Source organism: Leucopleurus acutus (assembly GCF_964270905.1).
Source record: "Leucopleurus acutus genome assembly, chromosome: 18".
Classification (NCBI taxonomy): Eukaryota; Metazoa; Chordata; class Mammalia; order Artiodactyla; family Delphinidae; genus Leucopleurus; species Leucopleurus acutus.
This window is the reverse complement of record NC_139160.1, coordinates 11,452,463-11,480,232: the sequence shown is the minus strand read 5'-3', so window position 1 is coordinate 11,480,232 and position 27,770 is coordinate 11,452,463. Positions and strand designations below refer to the sequence as shown.

Below are 27,770 nucleotides of genomic sequence, written 5' to 3'. Positions count from 1 at the left end.
TTCAGCAAGCCCTCCAGGTGATTCTGAGAACCACTCTAACCTAGATGGGGGGATGGTGGTTGTGTCACCCATGTCGTGGCTGGTGGCCTTCTCCAGGATTATCCAGGAGTTGCCATGATCAGAAGAAAGCTCTTTCATGCAAGGTCGTGTCTCCTTTCCAGGAGTCTGCATCCCATGACTGCAAAGTGGAGGTAATGAAGGCCTGGCTGCCTTGTCTCAGGGCAAGACACCTCTGAAGGGATCTGCTGAGGCCTTTGCTGCAATTACTCTGGGGTTCATTTTTCTCCTCCTGCCCGCTTCTACTTTCTTCACTCCCCTCACAGATGTTGATCCCAAGGACACTCTCCAGTAAACTTCCTGCAAGCAAATCTCTGCCTCAGACTCTTTCTCTGGATCTGAGACCTAGGTGAACACAGTACTAGGGTCTACATTAGAGATGATAATTCCAGGCCCAGATCTAGTACTAGAATAGGCCTGTGGACAAAAGTCATGATGGTAAATAAACTTCAAAAGTTCTTCTGATGAAATACAAATTAAAAATGTCTAAAAATCGTTCATTGTTTCAGTCTTAAAAGTAGTTACAGATTAAGGCCAATGGTTGGAGGTGAAATTGAATGGTGCCATGATACCCCGAGGCAGTATGGTACAGTGAGTGAGTGAAGCTCTACAACCAAACTACCTACATTAGAATCCTGACTTCTTCACTTATTAGCTCTGTGACCTGGGCGAGTTATTTACTTCTCTGCACCTCATTTCCTCATTGGTGAAATGGGGATAGGAACTCTGGGGTTATTGTTAGGATTAAATGAGTAAATACACATAAAACACTTAGAACCATATTTGCAACACTGTAAACTGCTCAGTAAACATTAACCGTTATTTGCCATTTTTTTTCTGAATGTTGATATTAATATTAAAGAACTGTATCAAAAAGAAATGATAAAACTAAACAAATAATAAAAAGGTTTTTCCTGAATCTTGATATTAAGAATAATTAAAGAGGGCCTCTCTGGGGGCGCAGTGATTGAAAGTCCGCCTGCCAATGCAGGGGACATGGGTTCGTGCCCCGGTCCGGGAGGATCCCACGTGCCGCGGAGCGGCTGGGTCCGTGAGCCATGGCCGCTGAGCCTGCGCGTCCGGAGTCTGTGCTCCGCAACGGGAGAGGCCGCGGCAGTGAGAGGCCCGTGTACCGAAAAAAAAAAAAAAATTAATAAAAAAAATAATAATAATTAAAGAAATGTTTAAAGAAGACTATGATAAGATATAATCCAACCATTTCTTGCCTTTGGATTACCCAGGAAATTAAATATAATTTGTCAATAAGAACACTAACATTCTCTCAAGAAATGATAAATCTAAAGTTTCAATCAATTGACTTGTAAGTATTTATTGAACAATAACTGTATCCCTAAAACTGTGCTATGAAGCAACATGATCATTTAGTGGAACCCAGGTTAGTAAAAGTGGTATTGGTACAATTTAACATCTTTATAGTTCCCTTTATTCTAGGAAACTTCAGAGTCCTTTCTTTCGAGAACTCTGAAAAGTGTTCCATTAAGAGGAGATGAATGGATATGAACGGATATATAATATTCTCCACAAATCAGGAAAACAGACAATTCTAACTGCTTCCTAAATAAGTACTCAATCGTGGCTTTGGTGAAGCTTCTCTATAATACCATCACCCACATCTTTAATGCTGGTGCTCAGTATAAACTGGCACCCCTACTTAGAACTTCAGGATGATGGCAAAGGAAGAATTAGCAGGGATACATATATTCAGGGAGAGTACCTCAGGGTATTTATATTCATAACTTTTTCCAATTTGTCATTCTACTTCTGTATGAAGGTTCATTTTGTCTGGATAATCATCTACGTATGACAAAATTCTTAGAGTACATTTAAAGCCCATCTTTTCTACGAGGCCTCCCTTGATTAGACTATTTCATACTAACCTTTCACTTCTCTAAACTTTCACTACAGTTAATGACACTTAATCACATGCTTTCTTGTATGTTCTAGATGTTTTCATATGCAAATCTTGTTCTGATAATTAGATCTTAAATGGCTAGAGCAATGATACTCAAACTGTGCAGGAGAACCGCCTAGAAGGCTCGCTAAAATGCAGAGCTGGGCCCCACTCAGAGTTTCTGATTCAGCAGGTTTGAGGGGTCTGAGAATTTGCATCTCCAAGTCCCCAGGCAATACTAATACTGCCAGTCAGGGGACCACACTTTGTCAACCACTAAACTAGAGCATATTACAATGACTTCTACTTTTTATATAATGACATCGTGCATTAGATCCTTTACTTACTTTTTTTCTTTGCCACACCTGTTGTCACTACTCTAATCCAATTTTTGACTCCACATTTTTTTTCCCCCTTTGGAGTGGCTTCTGCTTACTTTCCAGTGAATTTGTACTCATATTTCAATTTTCAACTTAAATGTTGCCTGTGAGAAGCCTATGAAAAGACTATGAGAAGCTTTTCCTGTAAATGTAATGCCTTCTGGACCTAAGACTTCAAATAGCTTTGTATATTTTCTCATTATAAAAATTACAGCTTTTTGCTGGAATTACTGGTGTACATGTCTGTTTTCCTGACTATACTATGACTCCTTCGAAGGCAAAAACCATACTTTGCTTTCCTCTGAAGTGTCAGTGCGAAATAGAGTGTGTGGCACATAGTAAAGTGTTCAGTAACTATTTATTAAAATGATGAGCAAGTTGATTTCATATCTAGAGTCCTGTAAGGCTCTCCTAACAGCTCTCCCTAACTTTAACGTATTTTATTTCTGATTCATGCCATATATAACTAGCAGTTTAATTGTCCTGAAATTCCATACTGCATTGCCTTCTACTACAGAACTATACAGACTCCTGGATTCAGGCTCTTTACAGTCTGCCTCTTACCTACAGCTCCAACAGTATCTCCTATTATTCTCTGCTGCAGCCAAGATATGATACTCATGTCCACTGAACACATAACACATATTCAACTGGGAGAAATTTGTAAAGCTCCGCTCTTTTTCTTCTCCTCAAACACATTCATAAAATTTCTGTACTCTGCTTAGCTCTTGCAGCATTCACCATTTATAGCACTTATTCAGCACTTACCATCAGCTGTCTTAAAATGCTCTCTTATGCGTTTCATTCACCCATCTAGTTATAAGCGCTCTGAGTTCCTAGTTCCTACCTTATACTTCTTTTTATCGCACTGTCTACAACAGACAGACTTAAATGTTTAGTTATAATCATTGTAAAGAAAATACCCAATAAATTCTTAAAAGAAAAAATCCAGTGGTCTATACATGTTTTATGTCACGAAATAAAACAGACCCCAAGTACTCAAAAGAAGATAGGAAGACAGTCAAATTCCCCTTACAACCTGCATGTTCTGGCTCAGAAACCCACCTGTCTCAAACAGAAAAAAAGCCATGCCTATACTGCTCAGGGGCAGCTTTTAGAAGGGATCATGATGTTATCTCTATCAGACTGCAATCTTTCTAGAGATAGAGAAACAAACTCCCAGAAAGCAGCAGGCATGAAGTGGGTGGTGGTTATAGGTGGAAGTATACCACATTGTGGGAAATGTGGCTGACATGAGTAAAAGGCAGTGAGAAGGGATGGAGACTAGAAGAATCCTTTAACACAGTGAACTAGATAACACTCCATCCAGAGGATAGACAGAGAGAATCCCATCTTAGAGTAGCAGAACCTTTTAGTAAGAATACCAGCTCCACTGGAAACTGAACTACAAATGAGGTACATCACCCTGTCTTCCAGTGTTAATTCCAAGAGCTCCAAAGGGGTAGCACAGTCAAGGAAAAAAAAATCATGTGCTTATCTATGACATATGGTAGACATTGAGTCTTGATAGATCTTTCAAGATAGATAATAGAAAAACCTAACAGAGGGAATATGGAAGAATACTGCAGAAGAATGAAAAAAGAACATTATCCTGAAAAATCAGGTAAAGATCCATGTAGCTAAAAACAATATACTGTATTAAAGAGAAGAAAATTTTAATAGAGTTGAAATCCTTCCTAATATGCAAAAGTATATGGACTCCAAAAAATAAGTGTTTCATAGTAATATGGATTCTGGTAGTAAATTGTATTGACAAAGATAAGCAATGAATGAGAAGTAAATTGAGTTAAAGTTCTTATTTTGCGTAGGAGTGGTTTAAAATGTTGATTCATTTTTGAGTTCAAAAGGAAGAGAAATATATTTTAGAGGATTTTTTAAAAAATTAAACATATCAATATTAATTCTCTAGGAGAATTAGTAGCAAAAAGCCTATGTCCTAAATCACTAAAAAAGTAGGCAAAATTTATTTATATGGCCAAAGACAAACAAAACAATGTGAAAGGCAAGAAAATATTGAAAGCAATAGTATAATACAAGATGATATAAGACCAAACATGTCAGTTACTAAAACAGATGGAGAGACTTCCCTGGTGGCACAGTGGTGAAGAACCCGCCTGCCAATGCAGGGAACATGGGTTTGAGCCCTAGTCCAGGAAGATCCCATATGCTGCAGAGCAACTAAGCCTTTGCGCCACAGCTACTGAGCCCGCCTGCCACAAAAACTGACGCCTGCGTGCGTAGAGCCCGTGCTCCACAACAAAGAGAAGGCACCGCAATGAGAAGCCCGCACACCGCAATGAATAGTAGCCCCCGCTCGCCGCAACTAGAGAAAGCCTGCTCAGCAACAAAGACCCAACACAGACAAAATTAAATAAATAAATAAATAAATAAATAAATAAATAAAAAAGACAGATGGAAACAGATATCAAACATGGCTACTGAAAGATTTAAAGTACAAGACAGAGTTAAAACTTGAAATTCCACCTATGCTCTAGGACACAGAGTTGGCAGATCTGAGATTCTATCCCCTCCACTTTGGTAATGAAGCTTATGCTACATCATGCTGTTCACCTAAATATGCTAATGAAAAGGTTCTTTATATTTCAGATGTTTAAGTTCATTCTATCTCTATATGTAAATGTGTTAATTAAATAGTATAACACATTTCCTTTATCTTTGAGGAAGTAAATAGGTTTCTTTAAGATATGTACATTGTATACACTGATATGTGACTATATATGAAATATGTCATGAAGATATATGTATATAATGGAGATGTGGGTATAAAATATAGAATAAAATTAATATATGTAATAAAACAGTTCTTTGGTTGTAGCTCTAGCATCCTATTAGCAAAGGAATTAACATTACAATATGTATTAAATGATTAAAATGCAAAACCATTTCAAGCAACTTTTTTATCCCTTTTTGTTGACAAATCAAATTCTCTTGTCTATGTAATACACATCTATATCATCCATATTTAATATATGCCACAGCATCCATATCCACACATATATGATAGATTAAAAAGAGGAATATTACAGTTATCCTTTTACGCAATGATTCAGAGAACAGGGCTCTCAATTCATAGTTTTGAGCATTCATTCAAAAAAGAACAATGATCATAGGTAGGCATATGCATTTAGGTAGTTTTAAATTCATCCGATTGTAAAAAGTTTTTGTAGAGCCTGATTTACAGAAGTAAACTCTTTGTAATTCAACATGAATAAGGGCTTTGGAGCTTAATTTAGTAAAAAAGAAAGAGGCACTTAAATCTCATAGAGAGGTTCAGCCACTGACAACCACTGATTTAGGAGAAAAACAGAGCCACTACCTTCTCTTAATTTACAAGCATGGTACTGCTGAGGCTGATGGCAGTTACTCATCATTTAGAAATGTAATCTGATTTTATATTTCCATTTGAAGATTTTAAGAAAAAAAAAATGCTGTAACCCAATCATGCCATAATCCAGGTGACATCTGTACTAGGCAGAATCCTGTTGTTATTCTCCTGTCTAGCTGCTACTGCTGAGAATGACAAAGTAGTGAAATTACATTTTCCCATTATTATTTCCAGATACTCTCTGGCAATGGTTTGTTGACTCTAATAAACCGTCAGACAAAGCTGTCAGCAAAGGAAATGGCAGAAGGAGAGCAAGAAAAAGCCTCTTCAACAGTAAATGCACCTAAACCGTGGTACTAGCTTGTATAGTTTCTGATAGCAATTTAATGTGAGTGCTTCAATATTTATGCTAAGGCTGTATTTGAATTCTAAGGCGAACAATGCATTCCATCAAGTCACATTACCAAAGATTTTTGATGAACATAAACATATTATGAGATTAAAGAATAAGATGTCTTACCTGCTATAGTATTAAGAAACATCAAATATTCGAAGTTTGAAATTTCCCTTCTTTGCCAACGCTGAGTCATGTTGGAAGATTTATAAAGCTGTCGAGGAGTGGCTAGTGATATCCTCCTAGCAATTAAGCAAACCATAACAAAAAGTCTCTTTTAACTCATGACTTTTAAAAGTCCAATAATAACTAATGTATTGATTTGATATTATTGAATTTATGGTTTATCTTTCTGAGATAAATTACAAAATATATTTTAGCTGTAGATATTAGCAATATTTGAAAAATCTGTTATAGAGAAGATATATTTATTTACTGAGGATAAACCAATATGAAAGCACCTATTGGTATAATATGGCTCCAAGTGGGTATTTTATGTCAATAACAAAAAAAGTGAAACTATGCTCAAAATAAGGCAAAGTAGCTTTTGAACACTACAGCAAACCGACTCCGTACTACAAAGCTAGGTAGACAGTCAACAGCTTAAAGGCATTTGACTTAACCCTTATATACTTAATGCTGCCACTGAACTTTCCACGCCTGCCTCTGCCACACGTGCACAGCCTCTAACCACAAGACACCCATCCCCCTATTAGGTCAGAAACAAACAACTGGGAACTTTGAAAATGTATGAATTCATAAGGGACATAGGAATATCATAAGGGAGTAAATCAGGATAATTTGTGTAAATTATGAACCTTTGAAGGTACAATGTGTTCCTATAAAAAATAATGAAAGCTGGCTGTATTTGTAGACGTACGATAAGGCTAACTGAGCTTCTAAAACATTCATCACTTAAAATAGAAGTTCCCAAACTTTTTGTATTTATGCCACCTTTAGGGTCTCAGGAATTTTTTCATGGCGCCCCTAGCCCAAGAGAGACACCTAACGGTTCTGTTTATTATGTAGTTAGGTCTAAATAACTGAATACTTGAGCCTTAACAACTTAGTAGCTGTTTGAGAATATAATACTCAAAAATTGAAAGAAAAATAATATTTTATTTCATTCTTAACTAACGACAATTACTTAACTAAAGGAATGTATTGCACACCTGTTGGTCACTGTGCAACTTAAACCTTGGAATCATATCTGACACCACCACCTTCAATGCCTGTTCCACGTGAATTTTCATGCAGCACTTTTATTTTTTTATTACCAGAGCAACCCCTATAAACTAGTTTCACAAAGCTAAGATGGCATCAAAAAGAATGCAAGAATGCAGTCCTATCAAATGTTGAAACTTAGAACTAACTCAAGCTAAGAGTTTGTGCAGCATCTAACAGATGTTGTTGTGTTTCTCTAAAAAATATTAAATGCCCTGCAGTAGCCCTGAGAGTGCACTGTAACATCTCAGGGCTCCGTGGTGCTTATTTTGGGAACTGCGGACCTAAGACTATTTTTGTCACCCATGTATTATTACCATATGTTTCTGTTCACATGGGATCTTAATAGGCATGGCAGGAGCTAAGATATATGTTAGTTGAGGTAAAGGAGGGAGGAAAGAAGAATGGGAAGAAACTTGTTATCTCAAATTCAAATCTGAATTAAGAATTTAAAAAATAATTATGTGTAACTCAATGTTTAAAATATTAACGTAATATGTTGTAGCAGCCTGGTCACATATTAACATTTTTGAAGAACTTTCCTAGTTACATATATTTGAGATAATAGATCCTACTGACTCCAAAAGAACTATGTAAGTCTAATGATTCACTTCATTGCAATAGTAAAGGGTATATATATTTCATACTTCAATTCTATAATTCAGCGTACTTTTCAATTAATTGGTGATATGATTTTCACAGGGCTACTTAGAGGGCTTCCAGATTTTGATCCATACCGGCACCACTTTTCAAAATTTTCCAGATACACTCTCATTCATACAACCATTTATGTTATAAACTTTTGCCTTGATTCTGACTTTGTCATGGCAACATGCTAAAATATTTTCTGAATTATCAAAGAATTAATAAACTATGTTTACCCAATTATTATTTGCTATTATTATAATTATGTGCTTAGTCCAACTTTTGTTGGATTGCTATCATAATCATATTCTTGCTAATCTGACTAAAATTCTTACCTGCAACATGCTTAGTCTGCTAAAAGCAATGTATATAATAAAGTTGTACATTTATTTGTTGACATTTTAAACCTAGACAATTTAAGAAGAAAATTGCTGATCTGGAAATAATTCTGAGCACCAAAAACACTCAAAAACCAAGACCAAACAAATCCCGATAAGGGGAAATACGAGGAATCATGGGAGAAAGTTATCATGTCATTCTTAGAGTATGCAGCGGTGAAGAAAAATATGAGCAAACGAAATGAATTGAGAAAATCAGATTACTATGAGCAAGTTCAGGGAAAGGATCAGCTTTTCCTGTTTACTGCTTTCTCTTTTCTACTATAAACTCACTGAGAGCAGGAACTGTTTTACACACTGTTATGTCCTTAGCATTTAGCAATGCTTGACCTAGGGTCTCAATAAGTGTAAACTAAATGACTTGAATTATTGGACATCTATCCTAAAATTAAAAAATGGCTAAAGAGAGATGAAATGCAAAAAAAATTAAATAATTCAATCATAAGGGGAAGCAAAATGCGAAACAGTAAATCAATAGGGCTATTCAAAATATCCTATAAAATTTTATATATTAGAATGAGGATAGTTGGTACATATTTGGGCTACGGTAAAATGCTTTTAGAATTGGGGGATAAGAAGAAGATAAAATTGCCCTGTGGAAAAAAATATTAAGTACCATAACAAATGGTGACCATTTAAAATCATTAACTATGTATGCAACCAGGTATATTCTTAGTAAGTAAAGTATCTAACTAAATCCAAAGTTTATTGATTGTAATGACTGTCTGAATAGAAAGTACATTAACCAAACAATGACAATCAGTATGGAGTCTAGAAAATGGTCAAGTTTTTTGTCAGTATTTTTCTTTTGTTACGCAGGGGTAAAGGTATTGTTCTTTTGACCAATGTGGATCACTTTGATAGAAGACACAAAATAGAAATTAAGAGAGTGGGCTATGATCTTGGGCAAGATAAGTAACTTCCCTAACCAAAAATTTCCTATCTGTAAAGTGGGATAAGAATACCATTAAGAATCCACATTAAGGGGCTTCCCTGGTGGCGCAGTGGTTGAGACTCCGCCTGCCGATGCGGGGGACACGGGTTCATGCCCCGGTCTGGGAAGATCCCACATGCCGCGGAGCGGCTGGGCCCGTGAGCCATGGCCGCTGAGCCTGTGCGTCCGGAGCCTGTGCTCTGCAACGGGAGAGGCCGCAGTGGTGAGAGGCCCGCGCACCGCAAAAAAAAAAAAAAGGATCCACATTAAGAACATGGTTGTTTTAAGAATTAAGGGCTGAGAGCCCCTCTGCCATGTGAAGACACATCGAGAAGGTAACCATCTATGAACCTGGAGTTGGGATCTCACCAGACACCAAATCTACTGGTGCCTTGATCTTGGACTTTCTAGCCTCCAGAATTGCCAGAAATAAACATCTGTTGTTTATAAGCCCAAAACAAACAAAAAAGAATTAAAGGAAATAATGCTTATAAACTAAAACACAAAATATAGTCCCTGGCACATGGAGAGTGCTCAGCAAATGAGACCCATGGGTATAAATTAAAGGGGCATTCATTATGCTATGCTAGCTTAGTGGAAATATTCCTTCTGTTTAAATTTTTGGAATGCGATCTCTTCGGTGGGCTTGCCCAAAAAGCAGCCTAAATGATATGTGAAGTCAATTTTCTGGCAGTATACCTGCTTTGGAGTTTGATCATTTTTGTTTGCTTCTAAAGCAGTCTCCTATGGGCTTAGCTTAGAGGAAGTACCCTAGAGTTTGATAAATTCTGCTTTAAACTGACAAAACCCAATGTCAAAAAAACAAAGCAAAGAATGGATCCCTTGGTGATTTTGCCAAGATACTCTCAGCTGGAAGGCTTCTACTTGTAGGAGCCAGACATCATCGCTTTCCTTTGACAATTCTCTAAGTGTAACAGGATCTTACATATCCCACACACATATATTTATACAAGTATGTGTCTACGTCTATTTACCTACCCACCTACCTACCTACTTTCTCACCTACTTACCTATCTATATCTGTGTATGCATGCATGTATGTGTATAGTGTATATGTGTGTTCACTGTTCACAAAGTGCCTTCATTTTATGATCTCAAGACATTCGTAAAACATCTCTTTGCAAAGATACTGTTCCCATTTTATAGCAGATGAAAGTGTCATTCCCCTTGCCTTATGTTATTCATTCTTTCAACATATATGTATTGAGTTCCTACTAAGTATCAGGCTCTATCACTGCCAGTTGTATCAGGTCTAAGCCTAGATTCAGTGTTCCTCTTACCCCCATCTGCTACTTCTAAGTCTATATATCACATGAAGTATACAAAACTGAATTTTTAAGTATTTTATTAGGAAACTAATAATGAGTTGAGCCTTTGGGGGGAAAGCCAAGGGGACAACAAAAGAGTGTTTTAAGATAGACTTTCCAAACTTACTAAACATCTATTTTGTTTCCAGTTTTTCTATCAAGAAGAATGATCTTCCAAAAATTAAAGAGAGACCAAATGTGGTTAAAAGGAAAATAATGTTCATAGAAGGTAAGGAATATAGTACAAGAGCTTCTGGTTGTTTTTAATGAATTCAGGTCTGGACAAGTCTAAGAGTACTAAAGGAAATTAGAAAACTCTATTGGTAATCTTTGAAGAATCATGATCATTGAGAAATATGCCAGGAGGCAGATGATTTTTTTTTTTTTTTTTTTGCGATACACGGGCCTCTCACTGTTGTGGCCTCTCCCATTGCGGAGCACAGGCTCTGGACGTGCAGGCTCAGCGGCCATGGCTCACGGGCCCAGCCGCTCCGCGGCATGTGGGATCTTCCCGGACCGGGGCACGAACCCGTGTCCCCTGCATCGGCAGGCGTTCTCTCAACCACTGCGCCACCAGGGAAGCCCAGATGATTATTTTTTAAAAGGAAAAAGTTAGGCCTATTTGTGAGTTCCTAATGTCAATTCCTGGAAAAAATTCTTGACTTGATTAAACAATTTGTAAGTACTTGGGAAAGGAAGTAGTGATTACTATGAGTCAGCTTAGATTCAATAACAAGTCTTGCAAAACTAACTTCATTTTCTTTTTTTGATAGATTGAATGCATTTTTCTTTTGACCTGTATTTTATATAAGTACTTCATTATCTACTAATGTCTTAATTTAATATTGTCATTCAACTAGCAAATATCCTAGGCATGTGCATACATGTCAGTGAATTGGTCTTACACTGTAAACTTAATACGAGAATAGATACTTTGTAATGCAGGGTAACTCCAGTTGAGTAGCACTTAAAAAGCACCTTTGCAATTAGGCAGTGTGCTAAGTATTGTAGATTAAAAGATAAATAAGACACAGTCCCTGTCTTTTACATGTCTGTAGCCTGTTTAAGAGAAGATAGACAAAGATTAGTTTTCTTTTCCATGCATGCAATGCTCTGCAACAATTCCCAGGGGCTTAAAGATCTATGTGGAAGACACTGTTGCTTGTCTGTCCAAAGCCGACACAGAAAATGTATTTTTTTCAGGTAGGAAGTGGCAGGGAGTTGAGATATATTTCTCCTTGAATTCTAGGGGATGGTTTGGCTTCGTGTTCAGCATTCAGTGATTGTTTTAGGGGCAGGAAGGTGACCCCATTCTGGCCAAAGGGACCTGAGATAAAAATTGCTAAAGGCTTCTAAATATACTCCATCCTAAAACACAGAAGTTCAAGAAGAAATCCTTTGTGTCTTTTTCCTACTTGAAAGCAGTTGTGTGAAGATGTGGTGTCTGGAGCAGTGGTGGTTATTTTGTGAATATGAGGCCAACTGAGAGTCCTGACATCACTGAACGTCTGAGCCAATACTAGCAACTCCTTCTTAACTCCACATCTTTCATAAAACAACCCCCCCGAAGCAAAACCCTTATTGCTTAAGCCACTTTTAGTTAGGTATTCAGTTACTTGGAGCCGAAAACCAGCTAACTGATATTAGTGATAAACATAATTACTATGTTTTCTACTTAGAATAGTATTTTTCAATAAAATAAGATTTTAAAATACCAAGATGAGAGATTTAAGAATGATTAAAATCACATCATAATTAATGACTATTAATCTCAATAAACTCTGAGAGTTTTATTACTTTAATGAAGAAGCATTTATACATAGCATTTATAAAAACAATTTATATCTTTTGTAAGATCTTCAGCAAAAATGTCTTAATTATGTGCCAGCTATAATATGCAATCAACTTTTTTACTTCCTCATTTATATATGTGTTAAATAAAATTATGCCCTATTCTGTCATTCTTAAAATAGCTGTTTTCATAACCTCTTTCCCTACAAATGACCTGCAGAGGAAGACAATTCCTTGATTTTCAAAATAATTATAGTGGTATAAACTTATTTAGATTTCCGTCATATTGAGATTGAAATATGTTAACAAACCGTAGATAATGTGTAATGTGATATAATTACCTGGCTTGCGGCAAACCATAGCTGGTCCCTACTCCAACCCGAGGCAAGCTATAGACGACTTTTTTTACTGTTGCTTGATCAGGGAAATTAAACATAACTGAGGCTGTGGTAAGAAGAAAAAACATGATTTAGAAAACCACAGGAGAGCTAACCATCAATTTCAGAAATCATTTTCAAGTGCCCTTCATGATTTATTGGTAAAGGTAATGAATCTTCATGGAAAATCAGATTTCTGTGTAAATTTATCCATGAGAAATCTAGGATTAATGTCTTCAAGCAAATTAATTCTTTTTGTATTTTTATTTTAGCGAGGGCATATCAAAGAAAGAAATAAAACAAAAAAAATCAAGTCAGTATCACACCATGTAAATGAATAACATCCAAATACGAGCACATTTTCTTTCAAAATATTTAAGGGGACTTACTTCGGTTCGCCATAAATACTTCCAAAGCAGTGTTTTGTAGAAGATAACGCCTTGAAAATACAGCTCGTATCTCGCTGAACATCCATTTTCCATGAAGTCCCTCAGTGTATGCAAGAACCTAAAATAAATAGTTTAAAAGGAAGTGTCAGTCAGTTAAATACGTGTCTAAGACTCAGTGTGACAATATCTTAGACAGTGCTGTATAAAACTCAGTAAATTATGAATGAATTCATGATATATCACATGATATAACTCATGAATTCATGATATATCACAATATTGCCAATCATTTGATTCTGTATATTTGCAAATTTTCTACCTTTCTAAAGTTTTAGTTGGCTCATGAAGAAATGAAGGAACAGAAAAGTTTTATGTTCAAGGTGACCCTGTGACTTAAAATAGAAAACGTGTTATGCTTTTGTGGTCTTGTATATGATTGGCTGGACCACGTGGCCTGACATACACTTTTGGTTCTTTTCTAATGTCACTTTTCCTCCCTCTTCCTTGCTTAACGAAAGCCCACTTAGCCCCAAAGTGTCCATGTGGTCAACCCCAGGCAAGGGGCCATGACTGATCTAAGCCAGGGGTCAATGAACATTTTTGGTAAAAGGCCAAATAGTAAAAATGTTAGGCCTTGAAGGCCATCTGTCCTTCTCACAACTATTCAGCTTTGCCACTGTGGTGTGAAAGCAATCACAGCCAATGTGCAAATAAATGGGCATGACCTTATTTATAACAATGGCCTGAATTTGCTTCTGAGGTCAGAGTTTGTCTGATCCATGGTCTAAGCTAATCATGATAAAGTTATTCTTTGCTTTTTCCAAATTCCCTTGCATGTAGGGGCAAGGACATTTGACCCAGAACTGGCTAATGAGAACAAAACCAGTCATTTGGGGATGTTTCAGAAAAGCTGATAAAATGAGTCATATGTAGCTGGCACACTCCTTTCTCTTCCTTGCTTGAATGGAGATATAATGGTAGAAACTACAGCAGCAATTGTGTAGCCATTAGAGGAAGGCCAAGGGAATCCCAGCAAGGTTGGCGCTAATATTGTTACTGAAACAGTCTCAGCAACTATCCATATCTGGACTTATTCTTCCATGATACAGATAAATCCATATTTGATTAACCCACTGCAATCAAATCTGCGACAGTTTCCTTCCTGATACACCAATGTATTTTAACAATACATAAACACATTCTCTACTTGCACTGGTGTACCCTGTATAACCTACTACACTTATATTTGCTTCGGTGGAAGCAGAAACTGGTTACTGAGTTTTACATACATGATATTCCTTAAGGTTTGAGAACAAGTTATGAAGTCCTTTTTCACATTTCCTTTCTCTAGGAATTATACATCTCTGTGTGTATATTACATACCATATAATTATATTATAATTATATTATATTATCTATTCTTTTTATTTTTTGAAAAATCCATTTTCTAGCTCCTTAATTCAGTTTTCGTCTTTCTCTACACACTGGAAGGTTTTTGGAGGCAGTCAGACATCTGTTTAAATCATGAAACATCTTGGAGGCAGTCACAGACCTATTTAAAACTTGGCTCTGCTATTTACTAGCTATAGGAACTTGGAAAAATTATTTAACTCTATCTGATTTTTGTCACCTGAAAAACAGTGACAATAATACTCATTACTGGTTAATTTAAGTGGAGATAAGGAATGTGAAGTGCATGGCCTAGCTATTGTTTAAGTTCTGTTTATATGTCCTTTCTGTTGAGCATAAAGTGACAACTGTTTTTCAGTTCCTACATGTAAAACTTCTTTTTATACATTTCACAAAAGGATTACAGTGACTTGCCACAATTTACATTAATACATTCTTACCTGGGTGCAACAGTTTCCAGATTTGAATTTCATAGACTAGCATAATTTTCTTTAAATGGAAAGAGTACTAATACAGGGTTGATAACTCTTATTTTGTCAGGTAGGAATAATTTGAAGACAGAACAGCCACAACAACAAAAACTATCTTTCACTATGACCATTATTTCACTAATATATGTATATTATATATATATATATATATATATAAAGGCCATTTGAAAACCCAAAGAGTAAAATGAGTATACTCTCAGAAAAAAGGAGAGATCTTCCCATGAAAGCTGTGTTGGCACCCTTATACTAAATCTGGTATGCCAGGAGGATGGATGGAGATTATATATATATAATGTATATTATATATAATATTTTATATATTATATTATATATAAAATATGTATAATATTTATATATAATATGCATATTAGGCTGTATACAATATATATAGAGAGATATATTAGTGTGTGGGTATATATATAAACACATATATATACACACACTATATTATCTTTCTCTTTGGGAACCATGATGCAGTGAACATTTGACCAAGTATTCCTTTCCATTAAGCATGTTATCAGTTTATTTTACTTCTAGCAGGCAGGTGGCTCTCAAACACATAGAAGTTGGTTTGACTCCTTAAGTGCCCCATGCAAAACCGTCTTACCAACTGCGCCAGTTATCAAATTATTGCTTCCCAGCTCCAAATTCACCCTTAATTGTTTATCTTGTGAAAGTGAATCTGTGCCCTTTATTTTCCTTTGCTAGCCGACACCATGTCGAGGTCTATCAGGAAAGGACTCTGAAGAGATGATGCAGAAGAAAGGGGTTTTTCTTCCTGGTTCTGTGTGCTCACCTAGCAGGTCCCTGCAGAGCGTGGGCTTCTCCAGTGCCCGGCTCCTGCAGTGTGTGATGGCTGACAGCACCCAGTGACCAGCAGTTTTCTCCAGTAGCCCCCTGCCCCAGACAGTTTTGTAACAGAGTGCTCTGGTGAGAACCCTCCCATAAACAGATTCACCAACTCCCTAGAGGGTGGTTTTCGGGGAAGTTCCAAAAGGCAGAGCTCCAGCAAGCTCCCTCAGCAGGGCACCAGAGTGACTTCTATAACACGAAGGGAACTATAGCCATGTCCTCCCTAACAAGGCCAGGAGGCCTCTTCTTGGGTTCAATGTCAGCTCAAAAGACAGTGGCTGCTCCTCATATGTGCTGTTTCCTATATTTTTTAGAGTTCTTTTTATTTCTTACTAACCATTCCCTGTTTCTCCAATATCCCGTTATAATTTATAATTATTTCTGTTTTTATAAATTATAACACTTTCCCTGTTTAAATTGCTATGTGGCCTCTTTCTCTTGACTGGATCCAAACTGATACAGGAACTCAATCAGTTCTCCTACCACTGCTTTCACAGCTCCAGGTTGGGACCACAACGGTCCTCAGGGACCCTCAGGAGCAAGAAAAAAAGGAAACTGAGATAATCAGAGGAACTCAGTAAAGCCTGGAGGCAAAGAGTAAAAAGGAGAAAGAATAAAATTAAAATAAAATTATTTTGCTAACAGCTAATAAACAGCTCAGGAGGCAAATTCCAAAAGATAGACCCAAAGGTCCAAGCTATTTTGAACAAGGGCAGCATCATCCGAACGAGTGGTACAGTCCTTACCAGAGGGGCCAAGGGAAAGAAAATTTGACTTTACAGTCACCCATGTGACAGTTCAGCTTTTGAAATCCTTTAAAGAGGCTGATAAAAGACAATGCTCTGAGATGTTCATAATTCCCTGCCGGGAAACCCAACAGAGCCTAGAGTCCTTTTGTTTTTTTTTTTACAGCAAGCCACCTCTTACTTTTTCTTCTTGTTTCCTTCAAGATTGATTATGGAATGAAACTCTCCTAAATTTTTTTATTAAAAAAGTTTTGGCTGGCATCCAGCTTAGAGTTATCATGTACTAACCTCCAATATCTCTTCTATGACATCACTGTGTTTGAATTCTGTGCCTGGCACTTATTTATTTTTTTGCTTGTTTTTGTCAGTCCCCTCCCTGTGACGTGAAAGTTCCATGAGAACAAGGCCCTCATCTATCTTTTACTGCTCAATACACAGAGCTTAGAGCAGTGCCTGGCACAGATGTGCTCCATATACATTTGTTTGTTGAATAAATCAGCAAGAGAAACCGACGGAGATAATACATATGGGGAAGGTTACAAAGAGATCTTACAAAGTACGTGCATCTCTGACTCCTTTGCTGAACTGGAAAAAGCTTTCCAGTTTCGCCTCAGACTTCTCGTGTTTATTATCCTACTGGTGGAGCCCATCAGAGGTCTCTTCTGTCTTTAGATTTAATCAAGATCTAAACGAAGTGATCTAAATAGAATAACTGGTTTCTCTTTTCTAGTAGTTTAATCTGCACTCACAAGGAACTCTAGATTGGGTTATACCCCACCTTGGAAGACTCTGTCCCCATAAAAAGGATTCCTTCACTCTAGAGGGTTGGGCTAAGGTGTTTTAGTTCATAGACTTACGCCTCGCACTTAAGAAAAATGTATACTGAGGTGTGTCACAGAATATCATCTGACACCTCTCTTGAGCAACAATTTTATTTCTGATAAGTAATTAGACTTTTTTTGTAGTGAAATTAATATAGATAGGATGGAATATAAAAAGTAAAAAAAAATCATGAATGGTTGAGACAAACTACTCGCATTCAAACAAATTTTGTGATTGCCATGACCGCCTGGGACTATACCCCGAGTCCCCTTTCCTCTCCTCTCCTCATATGCAACGAGAGGGTAACCAAGAGAGAGCTCACCTACACACACTTGGCAGCTCGTGGAGGCTTAAAGTAGAAAGCTGTTAGACTGGAGGCAGAGTGATCGGTTAGGACGCTGCTTCGGGCAAGTGATGAGGAGTTTAATCAGTTTGTATACGCTTCAAAAGTGCAAAGGAATATCATTTATAGTTGATTAAATACTGAGTTTATGGCATGTTTATATAAAAATCTGGGCATCAAGCCTACATCTGAAATATGACCTGATACTATAAAATTGCCTGTATTTTATTTATACCTCTACTAGTTACATAGTGTTCTGTAAGTTTCAGGACCTTCTATAATAACTCTTCAGGTTACTTTTTCATTATAGTCCAAGATATTTTTCTAAACCATATAAGTACTTTCATTTATACTTGAGGTTTGTGGTTTTGTTTTCTTTCTTAAGTCGACCTTCCCATATCATCTGGTTTGTGCTTGCTGGTCTCTCCAAATTATTTAATATACTATGAAATCAATCAACAAAGGCTAACTAGCCTACTCAGTTTCATTTCATGAAAATTGAATAAAGATAACTTTTATTACATCATATAGGTCATAAATAAGAAAATTAAAGCATCTTGATCACGAATTTTATGCAACTTTTGTGCTTTTCTTAAGCGACCACTGAACTGTTTTGAGCTAAGGGCTTAATATCCAAAAGAAGTGAAGGGAGAGAGAGATCATGCTGGCTTTATACCCTGAGGTCTGTCCCACTCACTTATGAACTGAAACACACAGGACATAATATAAAACAAATGTAATAGAGACCCCTTGTAAACCACTTCGCCCAAATGTGTGCTTAACACATATTATTTGATGATTGTGTTGAAGAAAAATAGGGTTGTTGTGCACTCATGTGTATCAGACATGCACATTTGTCAGAAACATGGGTACGGCTGTCAAGTCAGTTTCATCTTTTTTTCTTTTAAAGGCAGCTAATATTGTGTGACCCAAAAAGTACTTGTTTAGTGAGAGCTTTGCTGATCTCAAATCATCTGATGCATATATTAGAACAAGTATTTGGATATGAAAAAACTAAATTTTGCTTCAAGTTATATTTTCTGTTAAGAATTGATGAAAATGATGTGAACGGGTGGAGAGACATGCCCTGTTCAGTGTTCATGAGGCCATCATATCCAACAGACACTTGCAGCTTGAACAGTTTAATTAAAGGGCTGTTAGTGCAATGGAAAGCTGTAACCCCCATTACTTTTATAATTCTGTACGAGTTATCAGTGATTCTGGATGGAACAAATATATTCAGGATGGAATAGCTCAAGAGTAATTTGAGGTTTGCGTTCATACATGATCATCCCTGCTCTTTGCCCTTTTGCCAGATGAATGAAGAGGAGTCTGATGCCCAGAAGGAAAGCAGAACCACAAACTGGAAGAAGTTTGGGTTCTAAAATGACCACGTGGAAGATCATCTCTGGCTGGCAGTTGCTGCCATGGTACACGGGGTGAGGAAGTGGGAAGCAGCAAAAACAGCAAGGTGTTTGGAACTCCTTGCTTCTAGTTCTCTCCACCTGCCTTCGTGATACTATTTCCTCACCAAAGGCACGGAGAGCATAAGATACAAGAAATAATTATTTAGAAGTGTATGGAAAAAAGGAAATAGCAACACAATGGACTAGCCTCTTCTAACTGGGCAATGAATAACTCTCCAGGAAGTAAGTTAGGTACGCATAACTTAAGAGTGAGTTTCCAGATCCTTAACTTCTTAAAATCTATCTGCCTGAAAATGAACATGTGAGGGAAATACAGGTTCTCTTTCCCATCTCTCTTTTCCCACTGCCCTTCTCCAATTAAAAAAAAACGGGTGGGGGGCTCTCTATGGTGTATTATCTGGGGTATAAAATCTGTTGAGGGGCTAGGAACCTCAAATAACGGACAATTCAAAATTCTGATGGAAGTGCTGGAAAATTCTATGTCCTTAATGACTGGATTGAAAAAAATCTTTTTGCAAGTTAAATGGTTTCCTAATTCTTTACTTTCAAAGAGTTGAAGTTGGATCTAATCAGGCTGCCAGTTGGGACATAATTAAAAATAATTTTTCACGATAGATCACTAGGTGATTTCTAGCATACAACTTAGAAGTGGTACAAAAAGCTATATGAATACGGTGTAATAAAACTTCAACATCCTTCTATTTATTTACAATTTAAAACTGTGAACAAGATTTTTCAACATATCTACAAAAAATAAAGTTGGAAACTACAAAGAGGTATCACCACACACTGGTCATAATGGCCATCATCAAAAAGCTTACAAATAATAAATGCTGGAGAGGGTGTAGAGAAAAATGAACCCTCCTACACTGTTGGCGGGAATATAAATTGGTGCAGCCACTATGGAAAGCAGTACGGTGGTTCCTTAAAAAACTGAAAATAGAGTTACCATATGATCCAGCAATCCCACTCCTGGGCATATATCCGGAGAACTATAACTTGAAAAGATACATGCATCCCAATGTTCATTGCAGCACTATTTATAATAGCCAAGACATGAAAGCAACCTAAATGTCCATCAACAGATGAATGGAGAAAGAGGATGTGGTATATATACACAATGGAATATTACTCAGCCATAAAAAAGAATGAAATAATGCCATTTACAGCAACACAGATGGACCTAGAGATTATCATACTAAGTGAAGTAAGCCAGACAGAGAAAAACAAGTATCAGATGATATGGCTTATATGTGGAACCTAAAAATATATATACAAATGAACTTACTTTCAAAACAGAAATAGACTCAGACATGGAAAACAAATTTATGGTTACCAAAGGGGGAAGGGATAAATTAGGAGTTTGGGATTAACAGTTACACACTACTATATATAAAATAGATAACCAACAAGGACCTTCTGTATAGCATAGGGAACAATACTCAATATCTTGTAATAACCTATAAGGGAAAAGAATCTGCAAAAGAGTATATATATATATATATATGAAACTGAATCACTTTGTTGTATACCTGAAACTACCATAACATTGTAAATCAACTATACTTTGATTTAAAAAAAAGAAAATTAGGAGTAGCTTTAATATTGATTCCTGTATTGTTCTAGCAATAAATAATATTCATACGTGGATATACTAACCATTCATCTCATTAAGAGATGAATTTCCAGTAGCATTTACTTTTCATGTTTAATAATTATTTTTCAAAGCTCACAATATATTTATGTTGTATGACTGTAAGCTGATAATATTTGTAATAATAATTTGTTCCAGAATAAAAATGTTAAGTTAAGCACGTCAAATTTTATGGCTTTAGGAATTAAAAATACTAAAATTTTAATTCACTAGTATATGCTTTCTGCATATTAGTAGAATATAATGATCAATATAAGACTTTCAAGCATAAAATATTTTTAGAATAGATACATTTTGGGGAGGGAATCAAATGGAAATATTTGTTGAGTGAGAAAGAGGAATTATATAAAATGTCCATTTGAAAAAAGAGATTATTTGTACATTTTAAAGTGCATGATGATGGTAACCAAACCATTATTCTTTCGGATATATTTGATTCTATTGGGCATATCTGAAAAGTGAATAAGAATTTTATTTTAAAATATCAATGTGTAGGAACGTGTTGGATACCACATCTTTAAAAAAGTTTTAAACTTACGAAAAATTTTAAATGTTAAACATGTGTAATATGGTATAAAATACTTTACAGGATAGGTGAAAAAAAGGGGACAATTACAATGGACCCACCCTGTACAATAAAGAAAACCTCAAATATCTGATGGAAGAGTCTTACTTTAGCCTCTTATCCAATCAATAATGAATACAGTCATCAAAATAAAACTGTCGGGGTAGGCACTATAATCAGTAAAATCTAAAATGGACCAAAAAAATGATCATTGAATCAAAGCTTTTCACTAAAACTTAGATGGAAAAGAATCAATCCTGATGAAAATAAATAATTCATGTAATATAAAATTGAAATGGAAAAAACTGAAAATGGCTTAACTGTGAAGTAAATGAAAACGATCAAGAAATTAAGCTAGGGACTTCCCTCATGGCGCAGTGGTTAAGAATCCGCCTGCCAATGCAGGGGACACAGGTTCGAGCCCTGGTCCGAGAAGATCCCACATGCCGCGGAGCAACTAAGCCCGGGCGCCACAAGTAGGGAGCTGGCGAGCCACAACTACTGAAGCTTGCGCGCCCGTGGTCTACAATAAGAGAAGCCACTGTAATGAGCAGCCCGTGCACCGCAACAAAAAGTAGCTTCCGCTCGCCGCAACTAGAGAATGCTCACGCACAGCAACAAAGACCCAACGCAGCCAAAAATAAATTTAAAAATTAAAAAAAAAAAGAAAAGAAATTAAACTGGCAAAATGATGGTTTTCAGGAAATACATTTTCAATGAAAACTGAACAATATATACTATATTGCTATACTTCTGAGGTTAAATATTCATAAACACAGCCACTATCACTATATGGCTTAAAATTACAGGGTCAAAATATCGTATAATTGGGAAAAATTTAGGCAGCCCACCTACAGAGAGCTTTTTATTTCACAACCTTGCATTTTGCTCTAATTCTTATGTACCTGCCTCTCCTAGATTTAAAGCCTCCCTAGGGTCTGCCTCTCTTACTAGCTGTGAGACCTCAGGCAAGTTAGTTCATTTTTAATTCTTAAGTTTCCATATCATAAGATGGGGGAAATGATAGTACCTAACCTCACAGGGTAGTTGTGAGAATTGAATGAAATAATTCTTTAAAAAAATGCTTAGTACATATGACCTTTAAAACCAACAGCCACAGCTCTTGCTTCCTTGGTGGCAGCTTGCATTCTAGAAGTTTTCCGAAATCACAGTACTAACCTCTAACTAGAAAGCCTAACTATCTGGGACGTCAGCTACCACTCCCATTGTTAGTAGTGATAACTCTAGGAAGGTTTCTTCCTATCTAAGAAACAGCCTATAATCGGGCCAGCTCTTGCTACCAAACTTGCCCTCATGATTTATCAATTAATTTTTTAGCGACACTCACTTAACAAGTATTTATTGAATTACCACCATGAGCTGCTGGCGAATGAGAGGCAGAGTCCCTGACTTCAAAGAGTTCAGTCTCTTGGAGACTCACCAGCAGTGGGGAAGGTGGGGGAAAGCAGGGAAGGAAGAGGGTCTCAAGCAGAAGGAACATGTATGTAAATATGGTGCTTTGGGGAATGCGTCCAGGAAGTCTGGAACATAGATTATAAAGAGGAGAGAGGTGAAAAATAACATTAAAATAATAAAAAGTGGATAGGGAGACAGGATGTGGGGCTAGATCATGTAATTCAAGTTAAAAGAGTTTGGACTTTTGGTCTGAGAGCAATGATGAGCCCCTGTGCTAAACAAAGATGTGAGATGATTAAATTCACACTTTAGAAATCACTGCTGTGACTACAGTGTAGAGCCTGTTTTGACTGGAGAAGGGCAATACTGTTTCAATAATCTATGCAAATGCTATTTTATAGTCATTAGTAGAAAACCATGAACTCTTTCAAAAACAAAGTATCATTTGTACCACTCCAATAGTATCTCTCACACTGTGGGAAGTACTTTAAAAATGATCTATTTTATTACATACTTCCTCCCAACTGTAGAGTTCATGAGGGTAGAGACTAGGTTGATGCCATTTTGTAGTCCTTATAGAATCAGCACATGAAAGGAACTCAATCAATTTTGTGGAATAAAATATTTTAAAATTTAACTTACAAACTTTGATTTGCAGCTGGAGTCCTCTGTGCCTACTTCATCTTCAAAGGCATGTAACTCTCAAAATTACAGTAAAACTCTCAAAATTAAAAAATGATATTGGCAAGGTTGCTTCATTTTTGTCCTGCTCGTGAATGTTCCCATGTGTAAATATTATGTATTTGGCTGTGTTTCCTCATTTTCTCAAATTTGGCAAACTCTGAAATCTTGTATTTGTCCCTCTGCTGTAATTTTACAAAGAGAAGGGATGGGGGAGGCAGAACGCTACACTATTGGAAGGAAACTATTTTCTAGTTTCTAACACTCACTTCCGCTTCCACACTTTCTCTTGTATTATTCTGCATAGTGACAAATTTTAATATATATTTAAAACAAATATGACATATATATTTAATATGACAAATATATTTAAAACAAAAAATGACAAATTGTTATATAACTCCAAATAATCCTATCAGGTTATTTGGGTTTCTGGGTTAGAGGTTTTTCTTTGAATCAATTTGGTAGTAGGGTCTGATTGTGTAGATACTATAAATTACCAGCACAAATTGTTTTCTGTTTTCAGAAATATTTCTTACTAAAGTTTTAGATATAGTAAGAAATGATACAAGACTAGATGGGGGAGTTGCAGTAATTATTGCTGCAATAGTGAAATCAGTCTTAACAGAGCACACATAATGGAGAATTGCTTTTCACTAGCGATCTAGTTATGGTAAGGAGAGAAATCTTTTAGAATATTAAATTTTTTTTTTACTTTCCAATTTTTATTTTAGAAAATGTAAAACAAAAAATTTAAAAGTAGTGAGAAATGCATAATGAAGAGAGAATTTTTTTAAATTTAAGGGTGAAACATTTTTCTCTAGTTAACATTTATTTATATCTTCCTGAAAAAAAATGGCATGCAATACAAATACTAGTGCACTTTTTAATTCATACCCATTACAGCTTCAAACACTTAAAAAAATTTTGGATCCCAGCACATCAATGAAAATCCTAATACAGTTTAAAAAGCATATATATGTATGGTATATAAGTATTTAAGAAGTGGCCACTACTAGTATTAATAGTGGTAGAAAACTCCATATTAAACCACAAGGTGCATTACACCCAGCTCTTACGTTGTAACCATGCTGATCACTTTCAGCTCCCAAATGTGCCATGTTCTACTCTGTCACGCTTCTGTGCCCTTGAACACAGTGTTTCTTCCGCCTGGCAGATCCCTCCCTATTCTGTTCTTCTGATTAACTCCTATTAACGACTAAGCAAGAAGAGCCTGCTGCTCCCTCTGAGAACCCTCTACCCAACTCTGACACTCACCAAACCATTATTACCACGGTTGGTTTACTTGCAAACCTGTGAACCCACTGATAGCCAGAATTTTCAATGCATCTCTGCAGTTTTCATACGTAGCACAAAGCCCAGCACAGAGCAGTCATTTAATAGTAGTGATTAATTATGAATGCTTTTATTGATCTATATTTAGTAATACTCATGTACAGAAAAGCTATCAATTTACAAGGTCTATATTAATTAAAAGCCATCCTATTAAGGTAGTCCAGAGTTGATTCCCAATTTATTATGTACTGGACAGGACATGGAAAGTGTCCCCTCCTGGTAAATTCCTTTTTACCATGTTGATTACCTGACCCCACCACGCTGGCCTTGGTGGACAGAACCGGGATGGACAGCTCATATAAAGTCGTTATCTAAGTATCAATAGAGTAGCCACAACTCGTGGCCGTGAGAATCCTGTCCATCAGAGCAATGCTATTATGAATGCTGGCAGGCTGACCGCATCAGATAATCTTTCTTAATGATTTCAATGTGAGATATTCAGGGAAAATTTTAAGCAGGAGGGTGGGAAGAAGCCAAAAGATGGAGAAGGCAGTCACCAGAAATCATAAGGCAGCAGGAATTCTGAGGAAGCAGAAGCCAAGACATAAAGAGATGAGCCTAATGGTAGATGCAACTATCTCCTGCTCCAAACACATCTGGGACCACTTTGCTCTCTTGGCTCCAGTCCCACTGGTCTTCTTCCAGTCTTCTGTCCATACCATGTTGTTTTCTGTCACAGGGCCAATGCACATATTCTTCCCTCTCTGGAAACAGTTCCCCTCCCCTATCTGCCTACTTCACTTCTACTCATCCTTGAGCTCTCCTGACTTCCTATTTTCTCAACCGACCTCTCCCGCTAGGTAAAATCGGCCTAACACACACTCTCATAGCACCACGTGAGAGAAGGTCTCTTCACAGCACTTACCGCAAACGCAATTTTGCACATTTATTATGTAATTTATTAATGTAATCTCCCTCACTCTGTGGCCATTTGTTTCTGCTCACTACTGTATTGCTTGGCACAGTGCCTGGCACATCACAGAAACTCAATAAACATTCTGTTGAATGAATAAATTTAAGGTATATTTAAAGTCAGTTGGTCTGTAGTAGCAAAAATATAAACAAAGACAGAGAGTAACCAGCACTATAATGTTAATGGGTGGCTGAGGTTGAAGGGACATTTAAAAGACTCAATGATTGGAACTCAGATGGAATTCCAGTTTTGAAGAAGGCCTGATGAGACATTCTCATTCGTACTTTACTATGCTTTCCTACCATAAACTCTGTAGTAGACACTACTGCTCACCCACTCAGGATCTACTCTGGCTTCCCCTCCCCTCCACCTTCCCGACTAACAGAACCCTGATGGTGTTCAGTTAGTGACCTCTGCCATGCACTTCTGAGCCAGGGCGCACCAACCTCATGGACAGTTCCAGAGGTGATCAGGCTTTGAAAAGTGTCCCCATTCTTAAGAGGGCACCAATGAAAGAGATGCTCCCTCTTTCCTCTAGACATTCCTGTGCTTAGGTTGATTTGGAGGAGTGTTGAAGCCACGTTGCTATTGGTGTGAGAATGAGGACAAACCAAGGATGACAGAGTGGAGATGGGGAAGGAACCTGGGTTCCTGAAAACATCCAGAAGCAGCTGAATCCATCAACCCAAGACACTAATATAATTCAGGACTTACTATTTTATGATAAATACACATATACACACATACATACATATATACGTATAAAGCCATTAGAGTTAGGGTATCTGTTACTGGCCGCTGAAAGTCTTCTGACGCAAACTCTTATTACCTGATGTAACTTTCATGCCTCTGTTATTTGAAGAAGGAAAAAGCCTGACTAATACACAAACACCCACACACCCCACAAAATAGGAGATTTCTGTGCCATCTGCTCATGTTCCTGTGAACCTAAACTAAAACTAAACTAAAAAATAAAGTCTATTAAAATTTTGAAAAATATGCAGACATTGGGGCTTCCCTGGTGGCGGAGTGGCTGAGAATCTGCCTGCCAATGCAGGGGACACGGGTTCAAGCCCTGGTCCGGGAAGATCTCACATGCCGCGGAGCAACTAAGCCCGTGCGCCACAACTACTGAGCCTGTGCCCTAGAGCCCGCGAGCCACAACTACTGAAGCCCGCGCGCCTAGAGCCCGTGCTCCGCAACAAGAGAAGCCACCACAATGAGAAGCCCGCACACCGCAACAAAGACCCAACATAGTCAAAAATAAAATAAATAAATTTTAAAAATATATACATGCATTAAACATTTCCATACTTTGTATATACTCTTGAATAGCTTCCCCTCCTTGTCTGCCTGATAAAGCCCTACCATGTAATAAAAACTTACTGTTCAAAAAACATTTCCTCAAAAAATATTTACCATTTATCAAGGATCTGCCAGGTGGGTGCCAGGCTCATCAGGAACCAGGAAGACAGTATGAATGTGAACAGTTTTTCAAGTTTTAAAGACTTTTCTTTCTCAGTGAAAATTAGTAATTGAAGACTACTTTCCTACAATACCAGTTCAAAGTTTTCAAAGTGTGTTTTTACTTGAAAACCTGAGTATTCCTGGGCACTCACCGGTGCATCCTTGGGGTTCATAAGAATCTGTTTTTCTTTCTCTCAAAGCGAGATCTCTTCTCGAGTTACTATCTCCCAAAGAGCAGCCATAGAATGAAACCCAATCTTCATGCAGGGGATTTGCATTTGGAAGGTCCCTTAGATTGGGTCTTATTGTAATGTGTATCTGCTCACCACAGGATGAGGGTCACCCTTGACACATTTCTTCATACCACCAGTATGTAGCAATAAGCATGCACTTTATTAGCACTTAGTTTGGTGGACTAGGCTCATTTTTTA

At 37.0% G+C, this 27,770-nt stretch overlaps 1 protein-coding gene across 3 annotated transcripts in view; it reads right to left on the bottom strand.

Annotated features, from left to right (window-relative positions):
- The window catches only part of NBEA (neurobeachin), a gene marked incomplete at its 5' end in the record, with an annotated part of 627,381 nt that overhangs the window by 105,409 nt on the left and 494,202 nt on the right, over positions 1–27,770 (bottom strand). For all 3 annotated transcript variants that reach the window (XM_082859302.1, XM_082859301.1, XM_082859303.1), the window contains 3 exons: positions 6,237–6,352; positions 12,772–12,874; positions 13,197–13,314. In XM_082859302.1, coding sequence (XP_082715428.1) covers positions 6,237–6,352; positions 12,772–12,874; positions 13,197–13,314 — 337 coding nt within the window. The remainder of the gene's footprint in view (positions 1–6,236; positions 6,353–12,771; positions 12,875–13,196; positions 13,315–27,770) is intronic.